This window comes from Ammospiza nelsoni, chromosome 6, assembly GCF_027579445.1.
Source record: "Ammospiza nelsoni isolate bAmmNel1 chromosome 6, bAmmNel1.pri, whole genome shotgun sequence".
Lineage (NCBI taxonomy): Eukaryota > Metazoa > Chordata > Aves > Passeriformes > Passerellidae > Ammospiza > Ammospiza nelsoni.
Window position 1 is genome coordinate 10,346,890 of NC_080638.1, and position 18,234 is coordinate 10,365,123.

General features: G+C 44.8%; 1 protein-coding gene across 1 annotated transcript; it reads right to left on the reverse strand.

The window, feature by feature from the left end:
• Positions 1-8,049: 8,049 nt before the first annotated feature.
• On the reverse strand, positions 8,050-15,062 carry LMO2 (LIM domain only 2). The gene is made up of 4 exons (XM_059473757.1): positions 14,843-15,062; positions 14,564-14,741; positions 11,791-12,006; positions 8,050-8,993 (listed from the first exon to the last, which is right to left on the reverse strand). Exons 1-4 carry the CDS (start codon positions 14,847-14,849, stop codon positions 8,774-8,776), a joined length of 621 nt encoding a protein of 206 aa, XP_059329740.1. The 5' UTR covers positions 14,850-15,062; the 3' UTR covers positions 8,050-8,773.
• Between the last annotated feature and the right edge of the window lie 3,172 nt (positions 15,063-18,234).

Genomic DNA, 18,234 nt, shown 5'->3' on the forward strand with positions numbered 1-18,234 from the left:
CCGAAGTGCCAAATGAGCCCTCGGAGCTCCCAAATCTGCCCTCAGAAGTGCCAAATGTGCTCTCGGAGCTGCCAAATGTGCCCTCAGAGCTGACAAATCTGCCTTCGGAACTCAGCGCTCAAAACTCTGAATTCAGCCCTCAGAACTCCCAAATCTGCCCTCAAGAGCTCAGCCCTCAAAACTCTGAAATCAACCCTCAAGAACTCCCGAATTCAGCCCTCAGAACTCCTCACTCAGCCTTCAACACCCTGAACCAGAACTCATCTCTCTGCCCTCAGAACTCAGTCCTTAAAATTGAGAACACGGCCCTCAGAATTTTGCCCTCAGAACTCAGTCCTGGGTCTCCTGAAATTCAATTTATGTGCCAAGGGGTTTTGGTCAGGGAATGGCCTGCTTTTCAAAAGATTAGCTTCTTAATGATCTAAATGGACAATAATAAGTGAGCAAGACTGGGAAAATAAATCTTACTGAGTTGAATATCATCAAAACAAAGCAAAAAAATGTTGCATGTTCAGGATCACGTTTTATAGGAAAAGAACACTCAATGTGCAACAGCTGCACAAGCAATAGACGCTGCTCTTTTAATGCCCCTCACCTTTAGTGAGTTAAATATTCTTATTTGAAAGAAGGAGTTATTTCTTCAGCATGATTTTATGCTAGAAATTATTTTCTTTTCTCTCTTCTTTTTCAGGTATCAGTAGGATTTTCATGAAATAATTCATTGTCCTAGCAACACTGCTCAAATAAGAACATGAAAGGAACAAGGGGGTGGTTTTATGACTACACTATTGCTAGCTGTTGGGGAGATTTTTGTCCTTTATAATTTCTATAATTGCAAAGTTTCCTGTAGAGAAGAAAACACAATAGCAAAAGTATATTTGAAACGCAAATAAAATGATATTACTTGTGTTTGTCCTTGAGTTTGTGGCCCATAAAAATCTAATAATGCAGAGCCAAGAGAAGGTCCATCATTCTTTATGTCTTTCAGGTTTTGCCAAAAGCCTGGAGAGTTTTGCTTCTAGCACTTGCATAGATCCAAGCTGTTGCTCAAGGGCTTAGGCAGTGGCGAAGATGGAGGTGGAGGATCTATAGGAATTAGTTCTAAAAATTGATTATCACCCCTGGTCAGGCTAGAGGCTCCTCAAGTGCAGAAAAGGCTGGCAATAGATGTCCTAACCATTATTTAAACAAAAACATAGTAAAACAGAAATATCTGTTGCTGAGACTGAAGGAAAAAAAATAAACAAAAAGCAAGCAACCAATCAAAACCAAACAGAACCAAAAGCCAACATAAACCCATTTGAAATTGTAGTATTTCAATGTTTTACCTACAGCAGCCTTTGCATCCTCCATCAAGTAACTGACAGCTGCAGAAACTGTGACACCAGTAAGCTATCATGGAATTTTCCTAGCTCAGCCTAGACATAAAAGTTCTTTTCCACTTCAATAATGGAGCCTAATTTTTCTTCCATGATGACTGGCCATGGAGCCCAAATGGCCAAATAGATCAGAGGTACTCATCAGGCTGGAAACTGCTCAGATTGCTCTGCATGTCCAGTGTTTAATCTGTGAGAGATGTTGAGGCTTTTATCATCCTTCATTTCTTTTTACTTCTTGAAAATCTAATGAAATGACACACTGGGGATCTTCACCGAGTGCTGAGCATGTCTGGAAATTCAGCTAATGTGCTAAAGTTTTGGGGAATAGCCTGCTCTTCACAAGAGCAGCTTTTTAGTGCTCTAAATGGACAATAATAGGTGGGCAAAACTGAGACTTTGAGGGGAGGAGGCAGCTTGGGGAATTGGTAGCAAGAAAGAAGCTGAGGTCCAGAAAATTTGTGTTGTTATTATGCTGTGCTTACTGGGTTTGTTCTTTGCTGTAGCAAAGATGCAATAAGGTCAGGGCTTCACAGAAATAGCCAGGCAGTGACCTTGGCTTGGAAATCTGATCATGTGAAATTAACCAGAACACAAAGAGTGACTGTAATAAAGAGCCTAGAAGGAGCAGGGTAGGAGAATTCAGAATGAGAGCTGTATGATCCTGAGGTGACTCCGGTGAACCACACAAACATAAAGACAGTTCAGCAGGCCTTTGAACAGAGGGAGATTTACATATGAACTGATAACAAATCACATCTTCAGGCTTCACAAGAGTGAATCTCAGATGAGATGTGAGAGATGACAGGGAGGGAGCAGAGCCAGAACTTCACGGAAATGTCTACATGAATAAACTAGGTATTGCATGGAAGCTTGTTGGACATTTTAGTAACAAATGGTATCTCTGATAGAGTGCAGCTTCAAGCTGCCTTCTGACACAATGAAACCACAGCTGAAAAAATCCCTGCCTTGTTACAGCCACATACACCCAGGATAAACCAACAAAACCCTCCCAAACCTCACACAGTGGTAAATTCGCCTTGGCAACTCCACAGTCAAATGAAGTCAAGGGATGTTGTCGTTATATTGCAAAGGTTCCACATTGCTAGGGTTTTGTACCTCCTTGATGTTTCTCATAGGCAGCTCCTCCAAGCACTAACTCACCCTTCTTCTTGCAGTAACCAACTGACTCCAGAACCCTCAACCAACCAACCCACTCTTTTATAACACTCTTATTATCAGCTACAGCTGTGGCCTGTTAAAATCAGGCCTGCTCTTAATCTTTAATAATTAACCCAGCTGCAAGTCTTTAGGGGGCAAGATTACTTTCTATACTACCTTTATTTACTTATATTCTATCCCCCTACAGGGGGGGAAACTCCAAGAATCAATCAATGGACTTCATCTGGTGCTTACAAAGCAACTGGAGTCTACTCCAAGCTTTCTTCCTTCTGGACCATCTGCCACATGGATGCTTTTGCCTGCATCAGTTGCCTGAGGTTATCAAAAACTCTGCATCAAGGTGGCTTCAGGCTTGCCTTTGGGTATTAGCAAATCTTTTTGTCTCAGATTCTTAGCTCCAAAACGGGTTTGAAATATTAATGTATGTTTGGAGAGCTTGGAATCCCACTTGGAGAGCAATGTTGATAGACTGCTCTTTTTTCCTCAGATCAAAGATTCCATGTTGACACAAACCATAGCCAAGTTTTATTCTTTCACAGCCTAGCTTAGCTCCAAGTTGGTTTTCAATTCATATAATCCTCTCACATAAATCAAATAAAAGATACTACTACAAATGGAAACATTACCTGGGAATGTATGAAAAGTAAAGTTTATTTACTTTAGAGAGCATGGATGGCATAGAAAGGCATGCTTCTTGCCTCAGGAGTATTTCTAATTTCACACAATTCCAGTGGTTTCACTGTGTGTGATTCCCAGTCCATGATGTGGTTCATGGCCTAAGGGATGTGTGAAAGACCCCACTGAAAGGGGCTGCAGGAATATTTCATGATCCCATGGAAAGTGCCAAGACCTGCTTGCTTTGTGTGGGAGCTCAGGAGATCTTCCTTTACCTGAGGAACATAGAGAAGAATGAGGCATCCCTATAGAAAACTGCTATTGAGCCTTTCCTGACCTGAAAAAACCCCACATGTGCATGACCCAGATAGCAGCTCACTTTCCAGCTGCACACACTGTTCTTAGGTCATTAGCTGAGATTGTTAATGAGACAGGCATTCGGTCATGGCTACAGTGTGGGGATTTTGGCTACTGACTCCTCGAGCCAGAGCACATTCATCAGAGCATGCAACAACAACTGACTGAAGTGCTGAGCTGCATTTGGAGAGGTAACACACAGATAAAAGCCTCCAGAAGCCCTTTGCAATTCCCTTAGTCATCCATTCCCACTGAAAGCTTCTCTTTGGGAGTTTCCAGGAGGCCTGGTGCGACCTTTGGTCGTCCTTTTGGTCAGAGCTCTTATCTGTGCAGCGCAGACCCGGCCTCTTTCTGCTTGCACTCCTCCAGAGCGGTTGTTACGGGATAAACAAGCGGCGTTTGCTGATGCACGCTCCCTTATCAGCTGGACAGCACGCTTCTCCTGCATGGAGGGTCACGCTCGCTGCTGGGCCAGCTCCAGGAATTCCAGGGCGGCTGCATCACTGTTCATCACAGCCATGGGCTGCAGAAAATCACAGCCACCACGTGGTGGGGCCTTATCTTAGAGCCCACCAGGAGTTTCCCGGTGTTGCAAAGCATCTTTAGGTTGATAATTGCAGGTCTTGGATCTTTTTAGTGAGATAGCAACATGATAAGCGCTGGTTTGGGGAGCTGTCACGATGCCAGACTGAAGGCTATGTGCCTTATTGAAGGAGAATTTCACTTTTATTGTGTTTCTTTAAAATAAATAGGTAAAGCATTTCTGTATCTCAAAACCAGATCAGAACTGTTATGAAACTCATTGGTAAAGTTGTCTGAGATGAGATGCAAGACACATCTGGGGAGAGGAGAAAACCAAAACCCTATGAATTTTTACCAACCAGCCCAAGTCACAGCCCTGAAGAGGAAACATCTCAGGAATCACATGAAAAGTAGGTGGTACAGAGCTACTGCACTACAGAAGGAGTTATTTCTCTTGGGTCACAGCTTTCAAAAGTTATTTCTCTCTCAACACTGCAGAGCAACAGATTTCCATCACCCTAGTCGCTTCCTGTTACAACATTCCTTGTTGCCTCTCCTCCAGTTCAGCACCTCCATGGGAATCAACCTTCTTTCAGTCCATTCCCAGGCTTTGCTGCCTTATGCCAAGCTGTAAATGTAACCAGAATATGCCAGATACAGAGCAGAGGTAATCATGGAGCACTTAGCAAAAGGTGCGCTCAATTTTTCATTAAAAAAAGAAGCATCTCTTCACTGAAACCTCTTTAAAAAATCAAAAATTGTCATGCACAGCCTGCTATGGGGCAGGGCTTGTGGCTTAAAACAGGAGCCAGACATACAATAATGCATTAATTAATGCTTGTGAGGCACTTGAAAATGGCACATGGTGTATGCTCCTGCAAACCACGTTGATTAATTACCATCAGTGATCTGCTGCTTTGTTAGAACCTTTCTGAGATGTGCCTTCTCATTAGCCTGGTACAAAGCAACCCTCAGCAGGAGGGAACAACTTGCTTCAAACACGGTTCAACTTTCTGCCAGTTTAATCTTCATCTCACTGACAGACTTCTGAATCTTAATTTAATTATAGTGCCTTAAATGTTTTTGATAGCATATCTCAATCTCTCAGTTCTGTCTTCTTATGCTTTTTTAAGTTGTTGTGGGACAGAGGAATAGATAATTTTTCCAGTGTCCATTAAATTTCCCTTTGCCTCCAGTGCAGTATGTGCTCCATAAAAGAGATGAACCTGCTGCAAGTGAAATAAGCTGATGCTGCAGTGTCTTTTTAGGGCAACAAAAATCTTTATAGATTATTTTCCCGAGTGCCATGAATCTCCTTCAAAGCCTTAAGTCACTGATACCAATTAATAAACTTAATAGTCTCATTTTCAATTCACATTCATGTCGTACAGAGCGTGTGCTCTGGCAGATGCTTAAAAGCTTTGCCTTTCAGAGATGAAATGTTACCTTGTGTGTGAGGTGGGGGTGATTCAGGAGCAGAAGGACCCGTTAAAGTGCAGCACCTGAGGCCTCCTTGTTTTCTGAATTTACAGTCTCAGGCTGGCAGTCGTATAAATGAGTGATGCTCTCTGATGTTCTCTTCCAAGCAGGCAACGAAATTGGCAGGGAGTCTTGGGTTTTGTGCTGATGTGTCCAGAATTCAAATAATTTCATTCTCGGCTATAATGACAATTGGAGGCAGAGTATTACCTTGAGAAAAGAGAAGGGAGAGATGGCTTCTGGATCCTGGATTGAATTAACAAGAGATTCCCATTTACTCTCTCCACTGAAAACTCTATTATGCAGGGCTCTTATTGCCCTTATTCAAGGGCAGGGAATTAAAAAAGTGATATCGATGGTAATGCTCTCATCTTCCTGCCATGACACTGAATAATGGGGACAAAGAAGGGGAATCTTGACGGATGATACGCCTTTTAAAATACTGCTGATAGCGGAAACGCAGAAAGGACGTCGCCTTTGAGTATCAGTGATGAAGTCATATTCAGATTTTTGTGCTCTTTGCTTAAGATTTTAAATCAGCCCTGCTTTCCTTTTTGCTGTTGTTTTTGGAACATTTTATTTTCTTGTTTTTGCAGCAGAGAGTCCTTACTGTAAGGAACATAATGGAGATGAGGTAAAGTGTTGCTTATACTAATTCCAAGAGAAATCTGCTCTCTCTTCTCCTGGACTCAGAGAGCAAGCATTGGGAATTTGTTATGGAAAAGTCCAGCAACAGATTGGTATCGTTATTTGGGGAGACCAATACTACTGCTCAGGTGGAGGCTCTTCTGCCACTTTCAGTTTAAGCTCTTTCTGAAGTTACATGGACTAAATAAACCTGGTGGTCTTATAAAAAATTATACCCAACACTGGTGGTAATTTAAAAAAAATATGTAAAGGACCCTTCCTTTACAAATACATACATTTAGGTCTAAAAAATATATTTCCCTGTGTAAACTAGACCTTACACAAAATAATGAGTGTGTTCGCATTAGAAACTTTCATGGACTAAGTGAGAACATCTCCATTCTATGAGTGGGTAAATGAGAAGCAAAATATTGAACTACCTGGCCAAAAGTCACTTTCTGACGTGAGAACAAAACACAGGTCTTGGTCTACTTTGTGCAAATCTACAAGGTCTCCCTGAGCTATTAACACTCTTTCCTGATCTCAGCCCAGATGTAAATGAGGCCTCTTGCCCTAAATTTTTTCAGTCAAAGGTTCTGTGAGGTGAAATAATGAAAATCAGGCCTGTTATGGCTCACACTCTGTGTATGTGTGACACGACCTGGAGAACCATTGTGCACCTCTCCCCTGCCTCAGCATCCTGGCTACACCCACAAAGCTTTGTAAATGAGCTCATTCATGACTTTAGGCACTGTTTCTTGCTGGACAGAATGTTTGCAAGGAGCCACTGTCAATGAAGAGAGCTGATAGCTGTATTTTCCTTGCCTTTCCTTTCCTCTGCTGGCAGGAATTCAGGCTAATAATTATAATTATAATTATAATCCGCCTGTGGCCTCCAGAGGTCAGCATATCACCGGAAAATAGCTAAATATCAGCGCCCTCAAACTATACTGTCCAAGTTGTTCTCATTAGGTGCAGTTTCCAGTTTCACTGATAACAAGATTTAAAGGGTTTGCTCCCAACTCTCCTTGTGACAGCAAAAGCCAGAAAAGAGCTCTCAGAATATGCATTGTAAAATGCAGAAGGTTGTCACTGATCAGGGGCTGGCACATCCCCTGGGTGATGAGTTTATTGAGAACAGTCAAGAGGATTTCCACAGGTTGAAGCTGCTTTTCCTGATGTGTCAGTAGTGATGGAGTGAATGGACCTGCCAAGCACCTTCTGGGTGGGTGCCAGACTTGCTCAGTTGTGGGAAAAGCTTTAATTTTTAGTGCCTTTCAGCACAACTTGAGTTGTAGTCCCACTCTCAGAAAGAAAATCAGAGATGAGAAATAGGAGTTTATCAGAGGCATGAAACAGCTTTCAGGCAAGAAGAAACTTAAGACTATTCACCTCAGGAAAAATAAGTTGGAGAGAATATATCATAGAATCATGGAATGGTTTGAGTTGGAAGGGACCTTAAAAATGACTGAAATTAATTCTTTCTAATTAGGTTTATTGGCTCTCATGATATTATCCTGGCTTCCCTAATCCAGAGCAAAATCTGGAAGAGCTACCTTTCTAAAAGACCCAAATTTTACATGATTCCAAGATCGGATAGATGCAATCTGTTGCAAAACACCCAGAACCAGCCTCAAAACATCCTCATAAACACCAAAGAGCCTTGGTGACACACAACACTGATTTCTCTTATTTCTTAGCATGAAGAGCACAAGATTTACTGAACCCTCGGTGTTCTCACATTTGTGCTTTGAAACAAAACCTGAAGTGGATCCAGCTGTAGGCAAAGAGTAGAAACCCAGCTACCAAAAAATAAAATTAATGATATAAACAAAAAAAATCCAGCACAATTAAAAAAAAAAAAAAAAGAAAAAAGAAAGAACAACACTCAAATCTTTCATTATTTTTATTAAAGCTGCAGAGTCTTACTACACACAACAAATATTTTATTGATATAATCTAAGTTAATAAAATAGTTGAACAACTCTTTAGATTTATATTTGTATAGAAATGATCTGGGGAACATCTCATCTTGAGACAGCAGTGCCCGAAAGCAACTATTCAGCAGGGTTTTTTAAAAGAAGAGTTTGGGACTAGAGGATGCACTGTTCATTCTCAAAGGAAAAAGAAAAAATCCATGCAAAAATAACTCCCACCCAAAGTGTGAGGCCATATGGAATGACCACGTGAGGGATGGCTCTTTCCTTCCTTCGTCACGCCTACTGTGGGAGCTTGTCATCTAAACTCAGCAATGAAAACAAGACAGAAAGAAAACTGAATTGCACAATCCTAGTCTGCAGGTGACAACGTCATAACATGTCTTTACAGAAGTCCCTACTCTGCTCCAGTTGGGAGGATGGGTTGTGGTGCTGTGTCTGTCCCCAGCTGCCAGCTGGTGTCAGTTACTGTCCGTGCTGCGAACACGAGTCAGTCTAGCTACTATTGCTTTGCTCTCCCTCCTTCACCTGGGTGTAGTTTACATTCTAGGTAGCGCTGCCTGCCGAGGGCTGACCGTGGCGTTCCCCCCCGTTCCAAAGCCCACAGCCCAAGGGAAGATCTCCTGGCTGCAGCCGGGCCCGGGAGGTGTCTGTCCCAGAGCGCCAGGCGCGTCCGTGCTAGATCATGCCGTTGATCTTAGTCCACTCGTAGATGTCCTGCTCGCAGACGATGTCCGAGTTGATGAGCAGGTACCTGTCCCCCACGCAGAAGTGCTTCTGGCAGGCGGCACACTTGAAGCACTCGAGGTGATAGACCTTGTCCTTCACCCGCATGGTCATCTCGTAGGCGCGGATCCGCTTCTCGCAGGAGGCGCACAGCCCGTCCTGGCCAAAGAGCCTGCAGCGACAGCACAGAGTCAGCACGGCTCCCTGGCTGGGCAAAACCAGTCAAAACCAGGCAAACACCCCTGATCCATTAGGACAAGTGCTGACTTAGAGAGAGGTCGCGTGGGAAACTGCCCAGAAGAGCTGGAAACTTTGCAACACCAAAAATTGAAACAGAAAATCCAAGGTTTTCAGCTTGGATAAAATCACAGAATGGGTTGCGTTGGAAGGAAATTTAAAGTCCATCCTGTGCCACCCCCTGCCATGGGCAGGGACACCTTCCACTAGCACACGTTGCTCCAAGCCCCATCCAACCTGGCCTTGGACATTTCCAGGGATGGGACAGCCACAGCTTCTCTGGGCAACTTGTGCCAGGGCCTCAGCACCCTCCCAGGGAAGAATTTCTTCCTTAATATCCAAACTAAATCTACTCAAATCTATCAATAGAATTGGCTTCTCTGACCTTATTCTGAATTGGAGGAGCAAAGGTTTCCCAGAACACTGCATGAAGTTGTGCCATATTAACACTTCCACTTCTGTGATCCACAGAAATTACCTTTTGCTCATAATTTTTGCCTTTCTTAAACTGTTGCCCTATAATTTACAGCAAGGAGTTGGGATAAGCCATGGTCTGAGGCTCTCCTGCCTTTTGTCTGTGTCTCCACATTGGAAATTCTTTCAAGCATTTCTATATCCATGAAGACACTCCTGGTCCTGAAGTCACTCCTGAAGGACACATTCAGAGACCTCCTAGATAGCTATGAGACAGTTTCATGCTGTGGACTGCTCTGTAATCCATGTGGAGAAACACTGCTGAGGTCCTCATGACATTGTCTATAAAAAGGAGACTCTAATGAATGCCCTGCAGAGTTTAAGTCAAATCAGTAATAAAGAAGCATGACTATATTGATTATTTTATTTTTAAAAGGGACAAATGTTACAAGTGATGTATTCATTGAGTTTGACTTCCAAACTTCCATACTAATTCTGGAAGGAGTTTTTCCACCTCCTGCACATCTCCTGCATGTGCTGTGCCTGATTTAAATCATCTTCTGAACTGGAAAAAAGATGTCTGGTAAATTAAGAGACATTTAAGGAGAAAGAATATCATTCCTTTTGTCTACCAGGAGATGTCAGTGTTTACTTCTGCCCATTGAAAGTAACGCTAAGGTTACAAAAAGGTTGCCAAATTTTTCATTAATGAGGGACGATATCTATTGCATTATTAAATAAATAAAAACGTTGGATTGCACTGCAAGAAAATACATTAATTGTATTGCCATACTTCCTGTTGCTTCCATTTTAAGATGAAAAGTATCTGGGAAGTGTAATTAACACCGGATCACTGCTGGATTTACAAGTGGTCCCATTAGCAGAACTCAGTCCTTAATTTCTGCTCAGCAAAATTCCATCAGCAAAGCCCAGGGACAGCATAATTAGGAAGTCCACTGAGATTTTGGTTTCACTTTTATTGGCAGGTAAATTAGCCTTCAGTAAAAAAGCTGGAAATATACCAAATATCATTATTCTGTTCCACAAACCTCCTGACACATTAGGAATCCATTAGAAGAAATGGAACACAACCAGCACAGCAAAGATCAATACATTTTAATCAAGAATGTAAAGATCATTTGTTGTCAATTTTTTGTGAAATATCTTAGTCTCCAATTAATCCTTTACTTACAAATTTGGGCAAAGCAGGCAGGCAGAGAGTTATTGATGAAAACACCCATAACAAGCGTATTTGTAGGATCTGATTCTGCAAAATGCGCAAATTCTTGCTTATTCAGCACCAGGCTTAAGAATGCCAAACCCTAAATGATCTTTCACCTCTTACCTGGGCATAAACACCTTTAAGCTCCAAGACAATTCTGGGAGAAGCAGAAAACTCCTTAAAACCATTCAGGGGAACCTGTTCATTGCCAGCTCAGTGGGAGATTGCTGGAATTCAGCCCCTTTTCCCAATTTCTGCTTGCCAGAATGCCACACTGACCCTTCACCTGGAGCTGTGGGGTTAGACGTGTGCAGAATGACAGATGCCAACAACTCCTAGTCCTGGGAGTTCTTTCTGTATTCTTCACATTATCAAGTAATTCTGGTTTTTCCACAGTGTGTAGCACTGCTTTCTCTTCCATTAAAAATGCTTTTTTCCCCCCAAACTTTAAAAGATTTATCTATAAACAACTCTGTGTTGTTTATCTAAGCAACACAGATAATCTCTAGCTTTATCTATAACTTACTGAAGAATCCCAGCAATACTAAAAGCATCTGCATATGAATCCCAAAAATATGAGGACAGGCTGAGGGAGCTGGGGCTATGCACTCTGGAGAAGGTTCTGGGGAGACCTTAGAGCCCCTTCCGGTGCTTTAAGGGGTTCCAGGAGAGTTGGAGACAGACTTTGGACAAGGGATGGAGGAATGGGACAAGGGGAATGGCTTTAAAGTGACAGAGGGTGTGTTTAGCTGGAATATTGGGAAGGAATTTTTCCTGAGGTGAGGCCCTGGCACAGGGTGCCCAGAGAAGCTGTGAATGCCCCATCCCTGGAAGGCCAGGTTGGAGGGGAATTGGAACAACCTGTCCTAGTGGAAGGTGTCTCTGCCTGTGGCAGGGGCTGAAAGGAGAGGAGCTGAAATGTCCCTTTCCAGACCAAATATTCCAGGCATTCTAGGACAGGAGCCCATACTGCAAACCTGAGCTTGCAGACGCTGCCAGGCTCCGAGAGCCATTCCAAAGGAATTCCTCAATCCCAGCTGTGCTCAGTAAAACGGGAAGGAGGCAGGAAGGGTGTGAGGAGCAGTGGGATGCCTACCTGAGGTAGTCCCTCCTGCAGAGCTTCCTGCCCAGCTTGTAGTAGAGGCGCCGGCCCACCTCGCCGAGGCGGCAGCCGCACAGGTCGCAGCTGAGGCAGTCCTCGTGCCAGTACTGGTCGATGGCCTTGAGGAAATAGCGGTCCCCGATGTTCTGCTGGCACCCCCCGCATGTCAGCAGCGACGGGGGGATCTGCAGCACCTCATCCACCGGCTCCCTGAGGGGGTGACACACACCTGGGCTGAGGGGAACCCACTCCCAGAGCGTCCACGCGAGGAGGAGGAAAAGCAAAACGAGTCCCAAGCTCAGACAGGTTCGGACAGGGAGGGTGGTGTCCCCGTTATTGCTCGTTTTCAGAAGGACTAAGAAAGGCACCCAAGGGATTTCACACTTTCCATTGGGAAATGGAAATTTGGAGACTAAATTTGACAGTGTCACTTGTCAGAACAGCACAAAATGGATAAACACTACCGCTGATTGTGTTGCCCGACTGGTTTAAGTCTCACTGCTGATTTTAATAAAGCCAGCATTTTACCTCATGTTGCTGCAGGACTTCTTTTTCCCTTAGCCGAGGACATGAATCCCCTGGGATGGGTTTATGCCAACATACCTCAATTATCTGGGATTTACACATCCATGAGTGAAAGGAGGCACAAATCTTTATTGTGATATTAGCACTGACTCTTTAAGCACCTATTTTGTTCCTTTTCCTAAAAAGTTTGGAGAGCTAGGATAATTCTGGTAAAAAAAGTGAGAATTTTCTTCTAAGTATTTCTGTGTCTTTTAGGGTAATTTCACAACTTAAAAAAAAAAAAAAGAAAAAGAGCAAAAAATTTAAAAGATCAGTGCCTGAACTCTGTTTTGTAATGTTCTGGGATTCACCTAAATGCCAGAGAGGTAAATAAAACAATCTACTGGATCTATCCCTTAAGCACTTGCTTCATTTCAAACCTGTGGCTAGTAGAGTGGACCCTAAATTTTTTCATTTTATTGGATTAGTGCTCCAGCACAGAGTCCCTGAGCAATTTGCTGCTGTCATTGGTCTGTCCTCCCCTGGGCTGCTGGGGGCAGAGGAGACCTGCACTGATGAAGAAGCTCTGCTCCCAGTTTCCAGCAGGCAACAGGAAAAAAATTGTATTGCTCCTGCTTATTTACTGGATCAGCAGTTTTCTGGGCAAAAATTACTTTCTTCAGCAGGGAGGAACGACCTCTGGTCAAAAACTTCTGGGCTGAGAAAGTGATCCTGCAGTTTTTATTTAGGCAAGCTGAGCCCTGAGATATTATCTGGTTCTGTTCTGCTCTGGTTTCTCCCTTCTAAGTTTAAACTGCTGTGCCCTGCAAGCTATGTCGTAACACCCCTCTCCTGCCAGCTCACCATCCTGTGAGTTTTCATTAAAATCATGGGGAACACATGATTAGGCCCTGCTTTTTCCAAATTTTTCTTTTTGGGCCGCATGCTCCCTTTCCTAACACGTGGGCTCCACGCTGACAACTTCTGAGAGCTTTCCAGTAGAAGGAAGCACACGTCATTATCCTTCATTATCCATTTTTTGAAACTTTGGAGTGTACCCCGAAATGTTTCATCTGAGGGGTGTTTGGGAGTCCCAAGCCAGGTTTCTCTGAGAGCCCTGACTCGGGAACATCCCAACGGATGTTTATGCAGAGCAGCATTCCTGGTTAACGCATTAGGCTTTTGATGTCCACCCATTCCTAAGCCAGCACTTAAGCCACCAGAACACAAGGCAGGTAAATAAATAAAGATTAAAAAAAACTTTGTAGATGAAAGCTGGACATCATTAGGAGCTGGGATTAGTGTTTCTTAAAAAAAAAAAAACAGCATAGAGGAAAATGTAACGTAAAACATCATGGAATGAAGTGATTTAACCCCCAAAAGCAGCAGCAGTTCCCATGTGCTCGTTCCGGGCTCCAAGCGATGGCATTTTTAGTATCTGACAGGAAACAAACCACGAATGACTCAATTTACTGAGAGAGATGTTTTAAGCGTTATCTGGAAACGGAGATTTTATAATTTATTTCTTTTTTTCTTCTCTTTTACCGCGATCCCAGACAAGCCTAAGTGCAGTTAATTAGCCCGTTCAGGGCTGAAGTGGCCCTGGGTCTGTGCTGGGTTACCATCCCTGGTGTGCAGCAGGGATGGGACAGCGGGAGCAGAGCCCGGGAGAAAGCCTGGATCTGGACACGGAAGCCCAGGGAGGGAAATTCTCATCTCCTACATCCCGTCCATCAAGTCTGTCTACATGCTCTTAGCAGAACACCCAGCCCCCACCAAGCTTTCTACGAGCTTTTGGAAGTTGCATTACGAAAACGTGGAAGTTGGGCACCCGCAGCTAACAGCCCTGACCTTTCACTGATGGGCTGCAGCGGCTCGGGCAGATCGGGGACGGGGCGGAGAGGGTCCCTCGGCATGGAAAACCTGCAAGCTCGGGAAGCGGGATGCTCTGTCTCTCGCGGCGGGATGAGCGAGTGGGAGATGCCCTGCCCGGGGGAATTGCGCCTCTCTGCTCCCGGCTGCTCCTTCCCACAACTCGGGGGGCTCTCCCCAGGCTCCCGCACACCGCCAGCCCGCGGGGCCGGGGCAGCCCGGTGTCCGGGGCGGGGGAGCGCGGTGGGAGCGGCGAGGCTGCCGCCGAAGCCCTCCGGGGCTGCCGGGCACACAATGCCGGCGGCGGCTCCGTCGGGGAGGACGGGCGGCACCGGGAGGCGCCCGGGGACGATGGCGAGCGGGGCACCGGGCGGAGAAAGCGCGCACTTACTCGGAAGGATCGAGGCTTTTCCTCTCGATGGCCGATGACATTGGCAGGGCCGGTTCCTTTGTGGCGTGCCGGTGGTGGGCTCTGCCCCCGCCGCCCCCGCAGAGGCTGTCTGCTCGCGGAGCCTTGTCGCCAGCCGCGCTGCCCCGCCGCCCCGCGATGACATTCACAGCATTTCCTCCTGCAGCACCGAGACACAGAGACACACGCGGGGGCTGGGGCTGCGCTCCGGCCCCGCGCGGCCCCCCCCCGGCCCCGCACGGCCCCCCCGGCCCCGCTGACCTCCCATCCCCGCCGCGCTCCCCCCGCGCCCCGCACGGCGGGGCCGCTCCCGCTCCCGCGGCGGGCGGGGGGCGGCGGGCGCGGCCGCCACCGCGGCTCCTCCGCGCTCAGCGGCTCCGCGCGGGCAGCTCCGCACACGCTCCGCGCCCGGGCGGCAGCGCCGAGAGCGGCGGCGGCCGCATCCCCGCGATTATTATTACTCCGTGGCTCAGCCCCGGCTCTCTGGTTTCATTTCCTTTTTCCTGATCACGATTCAAATACAATAGAAGGAAATCACACTTAAAGAGACAGCTGCCCGTTTCTTAACTGCACTCCTGGGGATTCGGCAATACAAACAGCAGCATCACGACTCGCTGGGTTCCTTAAAGAGACAGAGCGGGGCTCCCCAGAGCCAGGGCTGGGGGCTGCCGAGGCGCTCTCACGTTATTATTATTATTATTCCCCTACTAACGCTGTCTCTATGCGCAGGCAGGTGGGCGACCTGAGAATGATCCCGAGAGCTGGAAAAAAAATAAGCGCCTGGTTGCGGATTGTGCCGCCTTCCCAGCCGCACAGAGAGCGGCACTCACCATCCCTCTGCTCGCCCTCTCCCTCTCTGACACCAACATGCACATGCCCACACGCACCCATGGGTTTGTGCGGCGCTCGCAGAGCCACAGGTAAAGATCCCGAGCATTATTTGTCCGCCCGGAGTTCAAACCGGTCAGCTCAGTTGTGCCTCATTTATAGCCCCGAGTGAACATTCGCTTCCAGACACCCCCGGATTCCTGGCAAACCGTGTAACAAATTTACACCCCGTCACGGCGTGATGCTAATGAGCTATAAAAGCCGGCGAGTACCGAGTATCGATCTGTAATTAATCCAAGAGATGCCAAAGACGGGGAAAGTCTTGCCTGAATATGTCTATTTTCCCTGCCACCCTTCCTCCTCTCCATCAGCACATCCCGGAAAGGACTGATTTACAGCGCCGGAGTGAAAACTATTGCAGCAATCCGAGCCTTTGCCAGGCTCTGGGGCATTAGACGCTGGCCCTTGCTGAGGCAGAGTTCTGGATGAGATGAGCAACTTGCCCTGTTAATTCCTTTAAAAACAGTAAAGAAATATCTGTAATAAAGTCCCAGAGAGTAGTAGTAGCAGCAATATTTCGCTTCTATATTAATTCCCAGAAGAGAAATGTGTTTGATGTCTATTTTTATGACTACATTCGCCTTTTTTTCCCAGCTTTTTGGCAGCTGGGGATATAATATCTGCAATACATTAATGATCCCGATCCCAAGATTAGTAATGTCAGCAGAAGGACTGTTATTCCTTTCAAGGGGCTTTGAACCAAGCTCTTGAAATACTTTAGAGCTATCACTGGTCATTAGAACACATCTTTCTAATTCTTTAAACACATTATCTCCAATGTATTTTAAGCTATTACAGCAGGACAGTCACTCTCATTTCTGTTGAAGGAAAAGGCTCTTTTGTTAGGTTTTCACAGACAGGACTGAATTATATGATGACTATTTAATTTCTGGGATGTTTATCCTGTGATCAGCAAAGTAAAATAAATGTAAATCTTGCCAGAAGACTGAATAACTAAACTATTGCAAGACTCCATGGGAAGAAAAAATCTGCCAGGAACTTCACTTGGTTAAAAAAGAATCAGAAATTTAATTAAAGATGGCTCAAAAACATTCAGAAGGACATCAAACATGTTTTAAAATACCCAAGACATTTATATGAGCTTGCTTCCTCCATTGTCTCAAAGTTTAAAAAAATATAAACTCTTAAAATATAGAAGGCAAAGTTTCCCTGATGATCAGGGTACTCATATTCTGATCAACTCCTGATGGAATAATGTGAACAGTTCCATAATGCCAGTAAATGTTCTGATCTCAGAAGTTGTGCACACATTGCAGACACGCTGACCTGCTGCCCCTCTTCTATTTATTTTCCCAAAATTCACAGGAAATTAATATATTTAAGACCTCTGTGCCTTTGTGCATCTAAAAGAGTTCAAAAGTTTTGGTGAGGGACAAAAGTATCAACATTGGCACATAAGGAATTACTTAATTCCTTAGAAAAACAACATCAAAATGAGCACTTAGAATACACAGCCGCCAACGGTTATTGGGAAAAAACAATTTTTGAGGTTTTGCAATTCCTTGCTTTGCTCAGACCACCTCAGGTCTGGCAGGTAATGAGATATTTCTCATATTCATAGTTGAGCACAAGCACTGATGGACAGACCAGGAACATTCCCTGCATTGCCAGATCGATCCCTTCACCTGCAGAAAAGCTTTTCTGCATGAAACCAGTGGAATAATGTGCAACACCGAAGCTGAAGAGGACAATTTGTATGTGCTTCACTTTTTCAGTCAGATCAAGAACAAAATTTCCCAGATGAAGTCAGATCTTTAAGCACAGAACTCGTGATGGTGCTGGGATCACTCTATGGGCCTGCAAGTACCATCTGTCTCCTCATCTAAAGTAATTTTAATTAAAACTGTGAGATTATTTCTTGTTTTCTCTGAGTCCTGTGAAGGAGAGATGCCAGGCAAAGTCATGAGCAAAGAAAAGTGGAAAAAAACCCTGGATTTGTAGCTAAAAGCTCATCAAGAAAGTCCTCAGAATGCTGACCAAGAGCTGCATCTTCAAACACCTCTGAGGAATAAAGCCATACACCTTTTTGGAACAATTCCATTTTCATTTATTTTGTTTACATATAATAAACTCTTGCTCTGGACAGTGAAATTTGGCCTTTCCAGCTGAGGATTTTCTGTCCCAGCAGAACAGATGACCAGTAATCAAGAAGGACTTCTTTTTCTTCACCTTGAGCAAGTCCCTTAATACCACTTTGCCTCAATTTTCCCATCTGCAAATGTTTACTTTCCTCAGCAGAATTGGCTGTTGATTTACTTTTGCCTCCTGCTGAATAAGGTTCCCAAAGACAAAGCGTTATTCAGCGCTGGAATTGGTGGTGCCGACATTTCCTGCCCAGGCACAAAAAGACCAGCACTATTTTTAGTGAGGGCTTTTCTTTCCATTGTTTCTTTCTCTGTGAAGCTGGATTTTCCAGTGCTCTTTAGTGTGGCTTTTTGTGTGTGCGTGTGTGTTCATTGATTGGAAATCCTCAGGGATGAGTTTTTGGTTTCAATTAACTTTTATTAATAAAGATCACGCTATAGACTAATTATTGGAGCATGGCTGGGTCAAATCTACATTTAGCATTTGGGGCTTGGAATAATGTGCCATGAATAAGTCAGCTGGACTTTTCTGGATATTTCTCAATAAGAATTCGATGCAAAGCTTCATTATTTCTGTGAGTGGTGTAATCTAAAAAATAGCTCAATGTGTCTGTTTCCAAAGAAACATCCTCTCTTGCACTCAGGGAGTATTTTCAGCTT